The sequence below is a fragment of the Poecilia reticulata genome, chromosome 16 (genome assembly GCF_904066995.2).
Source record: "Poecilia reticulata chromosome 16, P_reticulata-male-v2, whole genome shotgun sequence".
NCBI classification, from domain to species: domain Eukaryota; kingdom Metazoa; phylum Chordata; class Actinopteri; order Cyprinodontiformes; family Poeciliidae; genus Poecilia; species Poecilia reticulata.
The window spans coordinates 30,994,339-31,015,271 of NC_088845.1; the positions used below are offsets into that span (position 1 = coordinate 30,994,339).

At 38.7% G+C, this 20,933-nt stretch overlaps 1 protein-coding gene across 7 annotated transcripts in view; it reads right to left on the reverse strand.

The window, feature by feature from the left end:
• Positions 1-20,933, reverse strand: part of adcy3a (adenylate cyclase 3a) — a 63,392-nt gene that overhangs the window by 19,650 nt on the left and 22,809 nt on the right. For 5 of the 7 annotated variants that reach the window (XM_008432796.3, XM_008432794.3, XM_008432798.3 and 2 more), the window contains 10 exons: positions 19,156-19,283; positions 15,796-15,954; positions 11,825-11,990; positions 11,468-11,587; positions 9,523-9,665; positions 6,317-6,478; positions 6,089-6,176; positions 4,471-4,587; positions 3,999-4,279; positions 2,920-3,001 (listed from right to left, as the gene is read on the reverse strand). In XM_008432796.3, coding sequence (XP_008431018.1) covers positions 2,920-3,001; positions 3,999-4,279; positions 4,471-4,587; positions 6,089-6,176; positions 6,317-6,478; positions 9,523-9,665; positions 11,468-11,587; positions 11,825-11,990; positions 15,796-15,954; positions 19,156-19,283 — 1,446 coding nt within the window. The remainder of the gene's footprint in view (positions 1-2,919; positions 3,002-3,998; positions 4,280-4,470; positions 4,588-6,088; positions 6,177-6,316; positions 6,479-9,522; positions 9,666-11,467; positions 11,588-11,824; positions 11,991-15,795; positions 15,955-19,155; positions 19,284-20,933) is intronic. The other 2 variants (XM_008432797.3, XM_081616841.1) reach the window with 2 other exon arrangements.

A 20,933-nucleotide genomic window follows, 5' to 3' on the forward strand; every position in this document is an offset into this window, starting at 1 on the left:
AATCTGAAATTTTTAAAAAAGTTATCAGTGGAACTTGCACCAGACAGGCTTTACCCAGAGCATTTAGAGCAGTGGTCCCCAACCTTTTTATTACCGCGGACCGGTCAAGACTTGGAAAATTTTGCTGCGGACCGGGGTGTTGGCATTCCCGCCAAATCCTGAATATGCCCAATTTGGGTTGTGGGGTTTTTCCAGACAGGAAAACCCTGCACAGGCTGCGGGCTCCCACAATTTGCAATTTGCTGCGGGCAGCCTGTGGGGTTTTTCCTGTCTGGGAACGAGAATACGACCTGCTGAATGTGACAGGTAGCCAATCAAAAAGCGCGTAACTGAGTCCGGTGGATATGGATATCGGAGATGATATGTGGAAATGTTTATTATTAAATCTAAAGGTCATTATTATGTTTATTCAGTTAAAAATGTTAACTATGATAAAACATATTCACCTCCAAATCATAGTGCAGCAAATGGAGCGGCTGCTACCGTCTTTTATCCACCGCCTTTTCTTTTTGTTACGTCTTTTATCTCTTAAAATGACTCCACAAACTGTCACTATTGCTTCTATATCGTCATCCGTGTTTGGTTATTCTAAATTCCCGCTATGTTGGGTTTTTTACTAGATTATCCTCTGGAATTGGGATGTTTGTGACTGGAATCGGTTCGTGTTGCTCCTGCCTTGGACACACGAACCGATCGAACCTGTTGGACTTTTATCAGCTCTGTGGTCACAGAGGTTTGGAGAATCGGCCGACAATTCTTAAATCTTTCCGTCTAAACCAGACTTAAGACTCACAAGCTCTACTCATCTCCTCTCGACCACTGCCCAAACGCTCTGACTCTGGTCGCTATGGTAACGTTTATATATCCCTTCAAAATAAGATACAGAAGCGCCACAAAAATGAACATTTTACTTTCGTGAAAATTTTAACTCACGATAATGACTAATGGGAGTCCTGAGCTTGTTTCTCTGCAACGAGACGGTCCCATCTAGGAGTGATGGGAGACAATAACACCTGAAGTGTTGTTTATATCCACAGCCTGCTTGGTAATTATCAGCCGGTCGCCGCATGTTACGCAGAGCGGCTTGTAATGTGGGACTCACCTCCCAGTCCGGGATAAATCCATTCTCCTGTCTCTTCTCTGGGCCTTTTTCCCTTCGCAAAGAAACTTTCCAAAGACATCTGATCTGTTTTTTACTCATTTTGCTGCTTGTGGCTCAATGTTGACGCGCAAGTAACCGAGGGAATCCGGTTAAAGGATTTTCAAAATAAAAGATCCTCCAGACTCAAATAATACATAAAACGGAAATATTTAACTATTTCTTGCACGGCCCGGTACCAATTGGTCCACGGACCGGGGTTTGGGGACCACTGATTTAGAGGACGGAACAGACTTTATTCCCTTTTCAAAACTGAAGTCTGTAAAAATATAAAAGTTGGACAAATGCCTGCAGCTGACCTCATGAACAGCTGAATACAGTGATCAACGGTATTAAAACATGCTCGCATGAAGGTTTTCTCATCATTACATCATCATATGCTTAATGGTTAAATTACAGATCAATGCATCAAGCTTGGTCCAAAACAATAAATATGTGCCATTTCTGAAGTCTCTTTGTAAAGCAGTAACTTCTCAGGCATGTGGTACAAATATTAATACACAGCCTGACATACGTGATAAAAACATAGTTCAGATACACACTGTTAAGTAATTGCTCACCTGCTTGTTGCAAGTGCAAAAGATCCACAATACAACTACACTGAAGATGTATAGATATGAGAAAAATCACGACTGGTCAAACATCTGGATGCTCTGGGGCTAAAGCCAAAAGGCTCAGATTACATTTGCTGCATATTCCAACAAACTGTGTCGGCAAAAAATGTCTCAGCGGAACTGCTAACAATATTTTTGAAAAAAAGACCCAAAATAAAAAACACCACAATTAAAAGTTAATGTACTTGTTTAATAAACAAAAACAAATTTCAACAGCCAACAGAGACCTGAAAACCATAAGTAGCCATTGATATTGAAGACAAAATAAGTAAACAGAATCAATTTTTACCAAAAATCAATTTCTCTGTGGTTTCCGAAAATGACTCCATGGGTCTGATGTATGAGTCGTTCAAAATACTTTGCTTGTCTTGCCTTCTTTGCATGGCTGACTTTTGGACGAGCAAAGAGGAAAGAAAACTATTGGGGAAATTATTTTTCGACCTGACAGCAAAAAATGATCTGCTCTGGGCAAAGTGAGCATTTGGTCTGGAGCCGTATGCGGACATGGGCTTGATGTCTATAGTTCTATAAATACTGCATTTGGGCCTCATGAGGCGCAAATACAAAATTATTATTTCATTTTTAGGCAGATTTGGTCCAGACCCGGACTGGATCAGAGCCAAAGCTTTTCTGAGGTGTCAGAGCAGTTCGTGATCCCAACCCGACCAGGAGCTGGTGCATACATAAACCCAGGTGACTGTTATGTGATCTGGAGCCTTCATGGATTTGATCAGATCTTGATGCTGTAGGTTTGTCTGTATATAAACACAGAGATGTAAGTCACAGATGGTCAGAGTTGGGTCCATCCTATGTAAATGTCTGGTGGGACCATGAGACGGGCAAGGCTGTAAAACGGGTGGAGAGGGAGGGGAGGCAAAATTGTTTTCATTTCTATTTTTCTTACATGTTTTAAATGTAATATATTTTTTAATTAAATTAAAAACAGAATACTATCCAAATGACTTTCTTCTACAATTATTATTGAAGGTTTCCTCAAATAAAGGTATTTGAAAAACCTTCTATTAAATTCTAGTGCCTGTCGTGGCCTTCTAGGTTCCAAAACCAAACATTTCCAACAAAGGCCCTGGGTGGTAACATGTGGTTTGATTCTTACAAACAGTGCCTCTTGCATGCATGTGAACTTACATGTCTGGAGAAGTAATAGAAGCTGGCCATCATAATGAAGATCATAACTGTCATGGTGAACTTGGAGGGAACCATCTCTGAGCTGGAAAAAGAAAAGTGTCATTCTAAAATATCAAAGTGAAAACCAATGTTCCATTCCTAGTTAAAGGATGAATTGCTATTTATATTCCATATTTCCTGCAAAGTGGGGCTTTTGTATAATGCCCCTATTTTTCCAACATAGAACTGGGCAACATAAGATTTGTGTAACCCAGAAAATTTTCAGACATCATACACATCACATGAAACTCTATGTAAAAGCTCTTGTGTAAAATGTGCAACAGCTGAGTTAATGTCAATGCTTTCTTAAGGACTGCACTCCTCCGGTTCAGAGAATTTTCTTCTCTTTCCCAGTGATGGAAGAACAAAATGACATAATTCAGTTTTGCAGTCTGTCTGGGAGCTCTGCAGCTTACCTCTGGTCGACCATCCAGACAAAATGCATTTTTCTTATGTGGAATCTAACAAATTTATATACTGTTGAGATGCTTTACCAAGGTCGAGAAAGAGTTACATGTTGTTAGACAAAGGGCCCATTGTAAAGAGTTACATTTTTGATTCTGTTAGACGCCAACAGAAAAACTGTTTCTGGTTCTGTGTAGGGTTAGCCCTAACCCTACACAGAACCAGAAACTTATCAGGCCACAGAGACATGCTGTGATTTCAGGGAGTGTCTTCAGTCCATATAATCAGCTGCCCTCCTCCTCAGAAGCTGCACAGACTTTTTTAGAAACTCTTCTTGAATGTAATGGTTAAAGCATCTCCTTTCAGCGCTGAAAGTGAATAAAATAAGTAAAGTCTGAATGAATTTGTTGGCTGATTTTATGCTCCATGTGTCAATACAAATTATGATTCATTGATTAGCATGAATTATACACACAATACACATAAGACCTACGAGTATTTCCTAAGAACCCAACACTTTGCAGAGACTTTGTACTTATTTCTACTACTTCACATAAAAGATAGTTGACTACTCTTGTGAAATTTGCATTGACCTTTACTCTCACAGAACATTTTCTGTTTTCAGAAAGTTTTACCTGTATTCTTGGAAGCGAACCATGTCGTAGTGGTCAAAGATGTCTTTCCAACTGTAGATGTTAACGATGCCAGTTGTTGCTGTTATAAGTAGCATCAGGGTTAGCTTGACCATGTGACTGACCTGAACTAGCATAGTAGTGGCTATTAGTGCAAGCACTGCTATAAAGCTGTAATATTTAGGATTATTCAGGCATCCTCCAAGGCTGGACTGTGAAGATGAGGAAGAAAACGGAGCCACTGTGGTGCTGCCTGAAGCTGGGACTCCAGGTGTACAACTGAGCTAAATATCAGAGACATAAAGGGAAATCAATTGTTATTTCTAAATATTTTCTCTTTCAGAAATGTTCCATTCAGATTAGGATTTTAACAAGGTTTTCTAATTAATGGCTGCTCCGGAGTTTTCTCTGTAAACATGAATTTAGAGAAATTACAAAACCCTCGTGTCTGTAGAAATAAGTCAAAGCCACTTACCATATCTAAAAGGTCTGCCATGGTTAAGATGAAAATAGCTGCAATGGCCCACGTATTTCGAGCCCAACGGGTGTGGTCAATCCAGATTGAGAAAGACACCAACTTTTTGGGAAAGACCTTAAATTAAAGAATATATTTAGTAAATTAAGACAATCATTTGCAACTTATCTTTTTCATAGCACAAAAAACGGTACACAACTGGTTTCTTTTATTAGTTTTACACAATCTAGCTTTAATGATTAGTTTTGCTTCCTAAAGCCTAGATAGACAAGAAGTTGAGCAAAATATTCCATTACTGCTTTATTTTTACTTAGTTCTTTTTATTTAGAACTGAGAATTAGAGATTGTATTTATTTTGTTGTCTTCACACACCTCATCTTGCTTCCATACCCTACAGCCAAATGGTAATGCTGCAAATGTCCATTGTCTTTCAATCTGCAGGTGGTCAGCCCAACCTTTTTCATGTTAGAAAGTCAACAGAATGTGACTCTCATGTAACACTGTGTGGAATCACCACAGCATTTGTGATTTGTTCTTTACAAAAATCAAACAATTTTCCTATTTTTGGAATGAGACTTTCTGCTACTTCTGTAATTCCGGTAAAATAAATGAGAAATTCTGTATTTTGCAGACACTGTTGTGACATTTTTCCTTCTGCAGTGATCTTTCATAAAACAGTCAATGATTGTAAGGCAGTTCATTTGGGATGAACACTGTAGTTTTGGGACCAGAGTTCCCAAAACTACAGTGTTAGCTTCAGCACATCTTGTTGCTGAAACTAACAAGATGTGCCAAGGCAAGATCATTGCAAATGCTCTGGGTAAAGCATGTCAAGTGCATGTTCCTCACTGACAATGTTTAACCTTTTTTTGGGGGATTATTTTTCATTAAATTCATGACTGGTGCGCATTCTTAATAATAAGCCTGATAAAAGCCCACATTTTATCAGAAGTAAATTTCCTCTAGGTAAAGGGCGTGTAACTCGGGATAAATTGTGTCCACTGATTGGTCAGTTGCTGACAAACCCACTGGACTGGTTGACAGGTGGTGTGACATCAATATATATATATATATATATATATATATATATATATATATATATATATATATATATATATATATATATATATATATATGTCTTTTAGTAGAATTTTTTTTAAAATGTTTCTAAAAATCTGTAGAGGTTTGTAAAAAATTGTTTAGTTAAAGAAAACTAAGGCTAGACTGACATTCACAATCAGTTACAAATACCTCTTAACTCTTGTGGCACTGCAGGCATGTAAAATTACAATATTTAATGCAGTATTGACGGTACTAAAAAGCCTCAAGCACTATTTAGACTAAGTCTATATTTTCTGTTCTCATGAGATTGACTGGCTTACTTTGTGTAGCTTGTTGACCTAAACTGAGTTTGTGAAAGCATCTGTCAATATCCTCATATTGACCTGCCTGGTAAATGTCAGGAAATAACATGACATGACCAGACAAAGTCAAAAGTATTACATAAAACCCAAACACCCCAACAGTTATGTGGTATCCAAAGCTACTCTTTTATAGATAGATAACAATAGTTTAATAAGTTATGTTAGTGTATGATGGAAATAGCTTTGTAACTCACTCCTGGAAAGATAGCCGCAAGAGAGCAGATTGTCAGGATAAACAGCAAAATCTCTCCTACTGCAAAGGTGATGTAGTTTATAATGAGCCTGTTTAAAAACAAAAACATACCAGATAACATTTGGCACCAAGAGCAGTTTGTCAAAAAACATTAATGACATTTTTTCACAATTATTTTTTTATCTGTGTTATGAAGTGTTATGGGAAATGATTTTGGTGTAAAACTGACCTGGGGTCTATGAGTGCCTCCATTACTGTAGTAAAGAGAAGAACAACACAGGAGCAACAGAAGGCAGCACCACTCTGCTTCTCCTTCTCAATAGAATAACGAACCTCTAGGTCTGGATCCACAAACCTCAAAGAAAGCCTGTTGGTGTGTTTTCCCTTCAGACTGTCAAGACATTAAAGTTCAGTCGTTATAATAAGAGCCTTTACATTTTTGGCATTCTCTGACATTTTTTTAACTATTCTAAAAAATTGCACATCTGTTCTCTAATATGCTTCCATGTTTTGTTATATAGGTGTCCATTGTCTCAATCCCAAAACTGAATCAGGTTTTATGTCTTGTGTGTTAGTCACAAGACATAAAACATGATCTACGTCATGTTTTATGTTTTGGTGTAAAATGTCGAGATTACATTTGTTCTGAATTGGCACTATGCAGAAATTAACTATTTTAAATTAAGCTTAATTCAACAAAAATTTAATTTGGTTGCATACTATGAGTAGGTTTATCTCAGAAAACACAATATGACTGGCATGCCTTTTTGTAAGCCAGTCAATTACCTGGCAAGCATAAATGCCTATAAATGAATACCAGGAAATATTTGGGCCATGCCAGAATTATTTCTAAATCTAGATTTATTTTTCTTATGGGGCAAAAAATCAATCAATCAAATTTTATTTGTATAGCACATTTCAGCAGCAAGGAATTTTAAGGTGCTTTACATAATTAAAGAAAAAATAAAAACAGCATGTGACACTGAATAAACAGTAAGAAAGAGAAAGAGATTTTGAAAAAAAAGAGAAAGATTAAAAAAGATAAAAACATACGAAATACATAATAATAGATACATAAATAACTGACTAATAAACTTTATTTGTCATGGATTTCATAAACTGAAAAAAGAAAATATTTCAAACAACTTAATTGAATTGCTTCAATTGGTAACAAGTAATTCAATTATGTTTATTCAACTTAATTCATCCATCCATCCATCTTCTTTACACCCTTGTCCCTCAGTGGGTCAGGAGGGTTGCTGGTGCCTCTTCAGCTAACGTTCCGGGCGAGAGGCGGGGTCACCCTGGACAGGTCACCAGACTGTCGCAGTCCAACTTAATTCATTAAGTTAAATTAACAAATTTAAGTCAGTCTTAATAAAATCATATAGCTTACTTCAAATAAAAAGTAAACTAATAAAGGATTTTTTGGCTCAGGCTGCCTCTATTTGAGAGTAGTTAGACAGGAAAGTGGGTAATGAAAGAGGGGGAAGACATGTGGCTGTCAGGGAGGTGGGGTGGTTGGTGGTGAGAAGAAACACTGAGACCCAGGTAAGATGAAAATGGTGATGCTTTAATGAAGAATTCTGCTCTTACACGAATCAGAAGGCTGGCAGCACAGCAGAGCGGGAGGCTAGAGCTCAGCACCGGTAGCAACAGTACAACGTAACGCGAGCTAGTCGACTCTACCAAGCCGACTGACCAGATACAAACAACATTAGACAAGGACCCGATGAAGAACAGACAACAGGTGAGACTAAATACACATGGGGTAATCAAGGGAACGAGACACACCTGGGAGACAATCAACGGGAAGACGCAGAGACAGAACTCACAGGATCACAGAAAACTCAAAAAATAAACACAGAAACACGGATCATGACAGTGGCAAAGGTCATCAGGCCGGGAGTCGAACCTGTGACAGCGCCACAGCATGAGGGGTGGTACAGGATCTGTTCCTGGTGAAGCTCGTGTCATGATGTCAGACGTCGGATACAAACGTGGCTTTGCATTTAATTGTTTCAAGTAAAGTGAAAGTAAAAAGTTCCTTTAAGTAAAAAAAATGTAACCTTTTAAGTTAATTCAACACAACAAAGTAAGTTGTCATCACTAAACCAAAAGAATTACCGTAAGTGAGATTAATGTAATGTCCATGTGAACTGCAGCCCAAACACACTTTTTAGAGCGTAGGCTTATATATAATTTAGACTTTTTTTCATTCTTTTGTAATATTCCCTAATATTAGTTGTGTTGTAGTGGCTTTATGTAGATATTAAAAATTAAAGGAGCGAGTTCTCAATCATGGCTAAGTTGCTTTAAGTTTAACTGGTTGCTGTGTTTAAGGTTCTTATCTTCCTTCTGTCAGCACCACATGAAGAGAGAGACATTGAACACTTTGTTTTGTGTAAAATAAAAAGCACATTATGGCTTCGCTCATCTCTCAACTTCTCACCACACTTCCAAACACAGACAGGACTCTAGTACAAATTAGGAATTACACTTTTACAAAAACAATAGACTGTATTTTCCAGACTATAAGACGCTACTTTTTTCCTACGCTTGAACCATGCGGTTTGTAGTGCGGTGCGGCTTATATGTGGATTTTTCTTCCACCACCTGGGGGTTCTTTAGCAGGAAGTGAATCATTGGTAGTCAAAATTGGAAATAAAAGAAGAAATTGTCCATTAAAACAAAATTAGGTTTCAATAGGGAATTGAAATTTGAGAATGTTGTTGATCAGTTAAATAGCATTGAGGGGAAAAAGAAGATATTAAATTTTTTTAATAATATGGGACCGTTATGAGAATTTGAGGTATAGATATTAGGATCCAATAGATGGCAGTAGTGCAGCAATAATGGAAATAATGGATGCAAGCTGCCGTTGAAATCTAAAGAAGCAGAAGAAGAAGAAAGCACTCATTTTCATTTAGCACATGCTAGTGGCAGACAGTAAGGAGATTTTTCTATTCAAACTCATACGCCCTCATAATCGGTCCAGTTAAACCTAAACTTGGCAACTTTTTCTTTTTCAACCATAATAAATGTGATATTCAATTGACCTGTTATGACTCAAATTTTGTGGAAAACCTGGAGTGGCAGAGATATCTGCAGTTTATAGTTCGGTGTGGTTTATAGTCCGGGGAATGCGGTAATTTAGAACTAAAGCATGTCATTTCAGTTTCAAATATGCTGAAAATGGACTTGCACATGATTGCCTTGGGATATAACAACATTTGCTGCGTGAGACTGGCAACACAACCTTTAGCAGAGCATTTTATTGAAACTACAACCAGTATAGATACAACAATAGAAGAATATAGAAGATGAGCTTATTTAGCAGTCAGGAAAGAATTTTGGGGAATCAGTTTTCTGACTGCAAGAAAATTTCAGTATCACTGGTCATTTCTGGTTCAAAAGGAAAAAATTGACACTTACGCTTGAACTGTTTCTCTCTCCAACAGAGCCTCATTAAGCAACTTATTGAGCTCTTGCTCATTCTCTTGGGCATCAATCACCCGTTCAGCCAGGTCCCGCAGTCGGAGCCTCCTTCGTGGATTTGGAAAAGATGGGTTCACTACCTGCAGTCCCAGAAAAATAAAAACAATATTGTGTGCTATTGTTATTATTGTTTCTTTGCTGGTTTATTCATTACATAAAGTGGTATTCTCATATTATAGACCTACCTCTATAATAAAGTTTTTTCCTCTCTTGCTTTTGATGAAGGCAGGTGATTTTTTCCTCTGCTCCCTCCCTGCCCTTGCCTGTCTTTTTCTCTATTTTTGGAGCCTTTCTTTTCACATCCTCCAAATCTACAGATTATGGGTCTGGTCAACCAGTCTCTCAATGCAATTTATCAAATTTTCTCAACTAGAAGACTGGGCACAGGAGAGCCCTCTTGTCCTGCAGGGACAAACCCGCGGGATTCACCCTGGATTTATTCACGATAACAGGATTTCTGCTGTTTGGAGCTTGTGGATTCCTGGATTATCGACAAATTTTGATGGACTTGGCCGAACTAGCAAACACTCAGACTGTTGGTGTGGACAGAGACGCAAGTTGGATGTGAGTATTGCTGAGACTCGCAGCCCAGCTGAAGACTCAAAACTCACTAATGGGATGGAATTGATCTTGGAGAAGTTGCTAGTTTTGGCTCAGTGGAACGACCAAACTAATTTGGATAATTGGGAACTGGGATGTATTGGAGAGACTTTAGGGAAGATTGAAATTTATAATCTTCCCGACCTAAGACATTCTGTTTCTGAATTGGCTTTCCCCGTGTGGCCTTGGAAGGGCTACATTTTTCTAATCTCCTTGAAGATATGTAAATGCAACGCCACCTCACCCTTTCCTGTATCCATGCAGCTGTGGAGCTGAGCGCTCCCAAGGCCATTCCTTGCTAACAACACCTTTATTGGACTTCTGCCGTGAGCCTGAGAAACGTAGTTTCATGGCCCTGTGATGTCACCGTCTTCACTCATGTCTTTGTTTTGTCCTTCATTTTGTCTGAATGTTGCCATTTGCCCTAATGTGTCCTTTCCTCATTTTTTATTTTATTGAGTTTACCTGTTAGAAACTGTGGAGTACTTCCTATTTAACCCAAAAAAGGATTATTTTAGTCTATTAGTAATATCAGAAATTGTGGAGTACGCACTATTTAGATCAATATTATACAGCCTCACTTTTAACCCAGAAAAGGAATTAGGTTAGTCACTCTTTAGCTTATTTTTTCAGAAACTGTAGCGTACTCAATACTTGGATGCAGCGACCAGAAGCCCAGAGGACACTTTTGGATGATTGTCAATATGGATTTAGAGCCAAAAGATCAACTTCAATGGCCGAAAAGCAACGAGCAGAAGATATAGAAAATGTAATGATAAAAAAGGATATACTATGGGAGTGTTATATAGACTTGAAATGTATTTGACACTATAGACAATGAATTACTTTTACATAAATTAGAGAAATATGGTTGGTGTATGAGGCCTTGTAGTCTTGGATAAAGAGTTGCCTGCATCAAAGGTATCAATATGTACAAATAAGTATCATACATTCTGATTTACTAGAAGTTACCTGTGGAGTCGGTAGTAGGTCCTAAACTTTTTTTTACTTTACATTAATGATATATGAAATTAATTTAAGATGTTAAGATTTACTTTATTTGCCGATACTACCACACCATATTCATCTGGTATCAATCAATCAATCAAATTTTATTTGTATAGCACATTTCAGCAGCAAGGCATTTCAAGGTACTTTACATAATTAAAGAAAAAATAAAAACAGCATGTGGTAATAGTTCAGAGCAGATTCTCACATACATAATAGGAAAAAAATATCACAAAATTTATCAAAATATCAAATATTTGACCTGACTGCTTACCCTTGTGTCCAACTCTTCTGGTTCTTCAGGTGTGTTGCAGGCTGCCTCCATGCTGCCATTACACTCTGTTGTGTTGATTAATAGTGGGGAATTTCCATTAGAAGAGGTTACTGACAGCTTCTGAGAAAAAAGCAATAAGTGGGTCTTCTGTGATTATGAGTGAAAACTTACCAACTAAATATATGTATGTATATAGTTCCAAAACCTTATTTCACGCCTTTTAAAAGAAAAATGTTTAAACATTTTCAAAATTACATCCCTCTTCCTTCCTGTCTTCTTGTACATACTGGTGATGAGAACAGTGAAAATGTTTGGACATTAACATACTTGCTGTGAGTGTCTGGATGTTTAACTAACCACAGGGCTGATTCCATTTCTTCCCAGGGGATCTTTAGGTACAGTCACCAGGAAGGTCTCAATACCTCGCTCCCTCAGGTAGTCACAGCGATCGCCTCCATTTCCTGGCTCCACATCAAACTCTCCATGAAGACACTCCATGGTACTTTGTGAGATGTGAACACGTCTAATCCAATAATACAAAAGAATGAAACATCAGATTTTTGTTTTGACTGTTATTGTTTTTATTTTGTTCGTTTTACCAGCCCAAAAAACATTTCTGGAGAGAAAATTGCCTTTTGGTGTCTGGTGTGATAAAAATTGCCCATTTTTGTGTTTTAGTACACCTTTATCAAATTGAAGAACTTATACAAATCAATTAGCATTATATGGCTTTTTTTTTCAACTTTTAACATTATGTTCTCTGTTCTCTTATGTTTTCAGAAAGCCATCAGAACTGGCTTTCTGTTAAGCTGTGACACGTTGAGGATGGTGTCACAGCTAGTGTGTCCTTCTACAGATGACATATTTGCCCCTGTCTAGTGCTGTCTCCATTGGCTGAGCTTTTCCTCTATGTGTTGCCTTTAAACCGTCTCAGAACTCATCTGTCAAGATGTGTTTCTCTCACAAAGGAGACATCATTCCTAAAGGTGACACCACTAAAGGAGTTCCTACTAATGATACATTCCGACTTCTCTATAACATAGAAAAGATGCCAGGATCAGTGCTTCTGGTTTTTTGTGTATCTGCTCTGTCTTCTCCAATCCCCATTCGGTGGCTCATACTGAGTCAGGTTCTGGTTCTGCTGGAGGTTTCTTCTTTGGAAAGTCAACAACACATTGCACAGGACTGTCCACGGGATTGTTGAAGCATTCACTTCAGGAGGAGTGAACGCTTCAAGTCAATGACTTGATGCTCTTCTGGGTTTCCTAAAGTAGAATTTTCTTCTAAGCTAGCGGTTCTCAACGTGGGCGGTACCGCCCCCCAGGGGGCGTTCAGAGGATGGCAGGAGGCGCTGGGATGCCTTTGGGGGGCGTTTGGTCAAAGGTAAACTTTACACCTTAAATGCACAACAATACCAGTTTAGACTTTGAACAACTTGGTAAAACTGTATTGTGAAACATTAAATCATGTTTAGCTGCAACTGTATCGATGGCAGCTCTTCTTCTATTCAGTGTTTGTAGCTTCTGTTAGCTTCTTGGTGCAGCTCTGTTCTCCTGCTACTGGTAGCTAAAATCATGATACCCTCACTTTGTATCCCTCTGAAAAATGAACCAATTTAAATAAAGAAATAAAGAAATCCCTCCATGGGTGATACCACGATAGAGAGCGTTCATTTTATAGCGTTAACACGGAGCTGTAAGTGGTCCGGTATGAAACGGGGTGATTGAACAACACAGCACTTTTAAATTTCAATAATCAGAATGCAGAAATTGTTTCCGTTGTTTTAAAAGGTTTATGTCAGTCTGCCTTTTCCCCATCGATACGCTTCCCGACCGCCCTGCACCTAAGGGGCTTAAAAAAAGACGCACACATTGCGCAAAACTCTGAAACAGGAGAAGCGGGACATAAAACGGAGCGACGAACTAGATGTGAATTATGGCATAAAAACAGAGAATCCGACGCTGAACAGTGGAAAAATCAACACATGATGTGAAACACATGACGATTAGACGGCGCAGCAGGTGATGAGTGAAGATTACTGATGGTCAATAAATGATAAAATAAATGTAGCAACAAGAAATTAACTAAAGTGGACATAGCAATAAACCAAGAAAGGATAAAACTAATCAAATAAAACTAAATGGAAATGAATGAAGAACAAAATGCAAGAATAAACTAAGAAACTAAAGTAAATACAGAGGAATAAACTGGTATGGCAAGACCTTTCGATCAATAATTAATACAGAGACTGTATGGCAAGAATAAACAGACACTATTTCCAGATAAAAGGTAAAATAATATTGTTGAAATGTCATGGGTTTGTTGAGACCACATCTAGTACTGAGAATAAATATATCTTACAGACCATAACAGTAAAGAACTGATCACTTATTTATGTTTTTAATTAGATTTGATATATTTATTTCTTCAATATTATTTTTCATGTCAGTGTTAATGTCATGAGGCTGATGACTCCATGACACTTTGACTCATTAGGATTTGATTAAGAACCAGATTTGTTCTTTGTAATTTCTGTCCAGTAAAACTATTAATCTATAATCAATAGACAGGTCTATATAAAGATATAATCCATGTTTCTGTCTCATATTTGTATGGCATTAAAAGGAACTTTAGTTTTTCCACTGAAAGCTCTGGTTTGAACAATAAATGCCATGTGGGTGAAGTTTTATGGATGATACTCTGATGTCCCATTCTCCTGAAGGCAGCACAGAGCTGCACCACCAGAAACTGACAAACACTGAAGAGAAGAAGAGCTATGATTAATGTAGTTACAGTTCTATCCATGTTTTAATGTTGCAGCTCAGTCGTTTTGCAAACAGTTCAAAGTTTAAACTGGCATGTTGAACATCTTTTATCTGGTCATTTTGTGAAATATTTAACAACTAGAAAATGGCAAAGAATAAGAATATTTTCTCCACTCTGATTGGCTGCTGTTGGCCTATAAATTTTAACTTGAATGTTCGTTGCATTTTTCAGACGCCTGTGAAAATAATTTCTATTCCCGTGACTTTTTTGTTCTCTGGGAAATTATTTTTGATGATAAATACAGAAACAAGCATAAAAATCAAAACATCTACAATAGTGATAGTAATATTAATAATAAAATAATCGTCAGTGCAAAGTAGCCTGTAAATTCTTTGGTGGTGGTCTGTGAGGGACCTGGATAAAGGCTGGGGGGGCGCTGGCCCAAAAAAGGTTGAGAAACACTGGTCTAAGCTAATTTGAATAATAAACTAAGCTTAATGCACTGATTAATAACTAGAATCGATTGGATTTATAAGAAATTTAATTGAAATGCCTTGTTTTTTGCCAAGGTAGGCAGGCAGAACACCACACACACTGTCTGCTGCCTGAACAGAGAAAACTGGGATTCTTCCATGAAGACACCTCCAAATGTGCCAGATTCTATCGAATATGGGCATTTGCCAACTCAAGTTGGTTACAGTGACAAACTGCAGTCAGGTTGAGACCTCGTTGAGGACAATGAGCATAGAGATGACCTTCCCCGAGATGGTTTCTGACAGTTTGTGCAGAAATTCTTTGGTTGTGCAAAGAACTGGTTGTGTTTCAGCAGGCTGGTCTCAGATGATCCTGGAGGTGAACATGTTGGATGTGAAGGTCCTGGACAGGTTTGGTTATTTCTGCGTGGTCTGTAAATGTGGGGCCAGTTGATGTACTACCAAATTCTGAGAAATGCCTTTAGAGACAGCTTATGGTACAAGAATGAACATTCAGTTCACGTGCAGCAAGTTCTGCTCGACATCCCTGGACTCAGAATGCCAATCGCATGCTCCCTCAAAATTTGTGACATCTGTGGCATTCAGCTGTGTGATAAAACAACATATTTCAGAGTGATCTTTTATTGTGGCCAGCCTAAGGGACACCTGTGCAATAATCATGCTGTCTACTCAGCATCTTGAGTTGGGATGGATTACCGTATCTATGCAAAGGAGAAATGCTCGCCATCACAAATTTAGACAGATTTGTGAACAATATAGAAAATGTATCAAAAATGTTTTTGATTTTTGAGTTCATCAAATGAAAAATGGGAACAAAAACAACAATTCTGTGTTTATTTTTTTCTTGAATGTAGATGGATTTGTTTGTAAAATTTGTGCCATTAACTACAAAATGCTGTCTTAGTGTAATGCGCAGGAGAAAATGTCACGGTCAGACAGCGGGGAAATGGGAGGTTGCCCTGTCGATGCATTCTGCCACAACCAGCCCTTTGTGGACATTAATGCTCTTGACCTGAAATGAAAATAAGTTTGACACCCTCGAGTTATATGAACAGAACTTGCTCTTACCCTGGAATGCCTCCTGCTTCCATTTTGTTGGCTACTGTGACATCCGTAGACCAAACATCATACTGCCAGCGTTTCTGTCCTAGCACTCCTCCAAGTACTGTTCCACTGTGAACTCCAACCCTCATATCAACATTGGTTTGGGTTTTTTCACGGACATACCTAGGGTAGTTTCACAAAAATGTATGCTAAATAAAAGGCAACACAAGGTCCCCTTAAAAGAGCAAGTTCCTGAACAAAAGCTTCTTTTCTTATATCCAAAAACCTAAAAGTGGCCAGAATACATTTTGAACCATCCATCCATTTTCTTTCACCCTTGTCCCTCAGTGGGGTCGGGAGGGTTGCTGGTGCCTCTCCAGCTAACGTACCGGGCGAGAGGCGGGGTCACCCTGGACAGGTCACCAGTCTGTCACAGGGCAACACAGAGACACACAACCATGCACACACACACTCACACCTAGGGGCAATTTAGAGAGACCAATTAACCTGACAGTCATGTTTTTGGACTGTGGGAGGAAACCGGAGTACCGGAGAAAACCCACCATGCACAGGGAGAACATGCAAACTCCATGCAGAAAGACCGGGGCCGGGAATCGAACCCAGAACCTTCTTGCTGCAAGGCAACAGCTCTACCAACTGCGCCACTGTGCAGCCCACATTTTGAACCAACAATGGATAAAAGGTAATTATTTCTCAAACACAGAGAGGACAACGTACATTAGAGAATATGCAAGAATTAGCCATGAAGGCTAGTTTTCATCTGTAAACCTTCAGTGTAAAAATGATAAATATAAAAGCAGTGTACACAAGTTAACAAGAATTTTAAACAAAAATTTGCCAAATAACATATCATGTAACAAACTTACAAACTAATTAAGTAATTTCAGTACTGGTTATATACACATTCCACGAGTATTTTATTCCATAGAGATTTTAAAGGTGTATTTTAAAGATTCATACACTTTTATAATCACATTTTTAGGTTAAATAGAGACCAAACTTTTCTCATTTTAGGTCAGTTAGAATTAATGACCTAAATTATTTCTATTTGCTAAATAAATAAAATTGGTTTCCATGGCGGCATGTACAGATGCAGTGGCTCGGAGCGCCCCTCACTGCCTGTGTTTTTATTTGGTTTTATTTGTTATTAAAATGACTCGGATCATCAACAGTTAAGATCTTTCCAGCATTGGATTATGGAGTAAAGAGTGCACAATTGAGGACTTTATACAAATGCACAACAGAGAGCAGGTTTGGCAAGGGGTCAAGCACATCACCAACTTCAGATCAAACAACACCAAAAAAAATCTCTGGGGGAGAGATTTTTTTTTGTGTTGGGACCCCCAACACAAACTGGGAGAGGAGCTCATTCATTTCTTTGCCCATTTTGAGGCCAAATTACTGTAGCTGTCAATTCCTCCTCAGACTGACCATCACTGAACAGGAGGTATGGAGAACCCTGAGGGTAGTGAACCCTCGGAAAGCTGATGGACCTGATTGTACTATTAGAGGACAATCTGTAATCTAGTTCTCTGGTGATTTTTGATATGTTTTCGGTTTCTAACACCTCTTATCAGTTAACATAAATGATTCACACTACCGATCATCTGTTAGGGATCTATATTAAAAATATTAGGGTAATAGAGGCGCCATCCTGTGTCACTGAATGCATGTTAGCCTGACCAAAGTGCTGCATCCTAATCAATTTCTTCACTGATCTCTTTAAGCTTGGAAAGAGTCAATAACTTTCCATCAGAGTGATCAATATAACACTGAGGGCAAAGTCACCAACAAAGTCCATTATAGATGGACAGATGACTGACATGAAACAGCACCAGGTCATTCCTGTACAGTATTTGGCATCATTGAGAACCACCCTAATATTTAAAGAAGAAAACTATATATATATCTATATATATATAGATATATATATATATACACACACACTTATAAAAAAAAATCCCTTCTCACCCTCCATGGGTGGTCTCTCTCTCTCTCTCTCTCTCTCTCTCTCTCTCTCTCTCTCTTTCATCCTCTGAGCTCAGGTCCTCTACCAGAGGCCTGGGAGCTTGAGGTTCTCCTCCAGTATCTTGGCTGTGCCTAGAACTGCACATTTCTGGACTGAGATGTCTGATGTTGTTCCTGGGATCTGTTTGAGCCACTGCTCCAGTTTGGGGGTGACTGCCCTGAGGGCCCCGATGACCACAGGCACCACTGTGGTCTTCACCTTCCAGGTCTTTTCCAGTTCCTCTTTGAGGTCCTGGTATTTCTCCAATTTCTCATGCTCCTTTTTCCTGATGTTGTATCACTTGGTATTGCTACATCCACCACAACGGCTTTCCTCTGTTCTTTATCCACCACCACAATGTCCGGTTGGTTCGCCAACCGGACATTGTTGGCGAACCAACTATATATACCAACTATATATATATATATATATATATATATATATATATATACATATAATGGCGAACAAAACCGGACATTGTGGTGGTGAATAAACAACAGAGGATTGTTGTTTTCCTGATTGCTCAAAAGCAGCATGAGAAATTGGAGAAATACCAGGACCTCAGGGAGGAACTGGAAAAGACCTGGAAGGTGAAGACCACAGTGGTGCCTGTGGTCATCGGGGCCCTCGGGGCAGTCACCCCCAAACTGGAGCAGTGGCTCAAACAGATCCCAGGACAACATCAGACATCTCAGTCCAGAAATGTGCAGTTCTAGGCACAGCCAAGATACTGGAGGAGAACCTCAAGCTCCCAGGCCTCTGGTAGAGGACCTGAGCTCAGAGGATGAAAGAGAGAGAGAGAGAGAGAGACCACCCGCAGAGGGTGAGAAGGGAATGATTTTTTGTATTATAAATAAATACATATATACGTATATTATATTTTAAAAGACCACACCAACCCCAATAAGCCCGGTCACTATGCAGCCAGAGAAAGCTCAGTAGGAACACAAACCAGGATTACCTGATCTGAAGCCCAGAGGCATTATAGAATTACACTGAACAGAAAACAACCATCTCTGATGTTTACATTAGAATCAATTCATTAGCTCCCAATCTAAATATTTCCTAATTTTGGTAATCAATAAGTTTGGTATAATGTGACAATAACTTTTGTTAATACTATATAATGACATAATTTTACTTATAAAGGAATTATTATACTGTCATGTGACTAGCTATCAATGCTCGAGGTCAACATCTTAACAAAACATAAAACAAAAAGTGTAAGAGTCAAATCAAAACATTTAAATTCACGAATTTTTTCAGATTTTGTGTTGTAGAAACATCATGTAGAATAAGCCAGAAAAAGTTTTTCCAATAGATGGAAATTAGAATCAATAATTTTTTGCACTTACGAGATAGCATCCACCATAGCCAGGCCCATCCTGATGGAACAGGCAGCATGGTCTCCCCTGTATTCTGGAAGTCCACAGATGCAGTAGTAGCAGTCTCCCAGGATCTTGATCCTCAATTGATGATATTTCTGACAGAAATGTACACTGAGCTTAATTAAACAGAGAAAGAGGATACATATACACACACATCTGTCTAAGTGTTTGGAGACAGAACCAGATTACAACATACACAGGCTTTTTAACATCTTTGGGGGTTTATTTCTCTACTTTCTCTATTCCTACAGCTGATGTGATGTAAAAGTCTCCTTGTTTTTTTTAAAGAAAAGTGTTTTCTCTATTTTGTTTGAAAAATGAAGTGGAAGTCTTTTTATCTTCCCCAAGATTTAAAATCTCTGCTGATCTTCTGTTTTGGACATGTCTTTTCGTCTGTAAAATGAAGAGTCTTTTCATTGTTCTATTAGCTTGAGTTACAGTTAAGCCCAAAACAGTAACACACATGGCTGGTTTAGAGTTAAAGCAGTCTTTTAATTATAATATTAGTTTCAACAAATTTGAGAACATTCACCATATGGTGTGGACTGGAATGAGAAGGACAATCTGTGGAAAGAACTACAGATTAAGGTGATGGTGATGAGGCCCCTGCCTTTCCAGCAGAGGCATTCAGAGGTCCTCTTTGCTGGTTCCAACACCTGCATGAACTTTGTGTTTCCTCAGGATGACCTCCGGGGGGTCTGCCCAAAATGTGTCCCAATGAGACAACTCCCATAACCTCTTTGCGGAATCCTCCTCCAACCACACAGCCATCCTCCATAGACTCTTAATTGGATCCTCTGGTCATCCATCTGAATTCCATTGACTTCACCCTCCTGAACTCTGCTTAAGTTTTTTTTTTGTTTGTTTCTTGCCCTCCTTCTGTGGCTGCCCACATGTTGGTTGCCTCATTTTCTTTGGCGTTTCTGATGAATCCATTAATCTTTACATACTGCCCTGTGCAGTACTGAACGGTGGCTAGTGTCCTTCCCCAGCAACCATTACCATATTGTACACAACCAGGGACAAAAATAGACTTTACAGACTCATTGTGCCCACTGCTGAAAAGTTTTTTTTATCTTCCAGAATCCAGTTGTCAAGTTGAATGTTTCCTAAGTATAGGGCTTCACATTTTCAGGAGATTCTCTCAGTAAAGATGTTATTTAGGTAAACACATATCTGCTCCCATAATATTTTAATCAGTGGACAACCCCAGAAGATATGATGATTTGCCCCATTTGATCCAGAGTCTCCAACAGGTGTCTCTGATGCCCCGATGTCTTTTCTGAACTGGAGTCACAAAATATTAAACCGTGTTTTTCCAATAGAATTTTCTCCGTGTGTTGGAGATCAAGGTCATCCAGTGTAATTCGTTAATCTGTTCCCAGCTGTTCCCATTAGATAGATCGATTTCCTTCTTTTATCCACTTGTTTCTTATGTAGTTTGCGTCACCTTGTTTAAAAGATAGAATACCATTAAAAAGTCCTGGTTTAGGGTGCTGTGGTGGTGGCACCTTAGTTCTCATGTCGGTGGTTGCAGGTTCAATTCCCAGCCTGGTGACATTTGCCACATGTCTTCCCCCCCTCTCATGACCCTCTTTCTTGTCAAACTACTTTCAAATAAAGGCCACTAGAGCCAAAACCTTTAAAAAAAAAAGTCCTGGTTTGGTTTTTTCCCCATTTGTCATGTATATTTAGATTGAAATAGGCCCCAACTTACAAATATCTGAAGAAGTCATCCTTTTCCA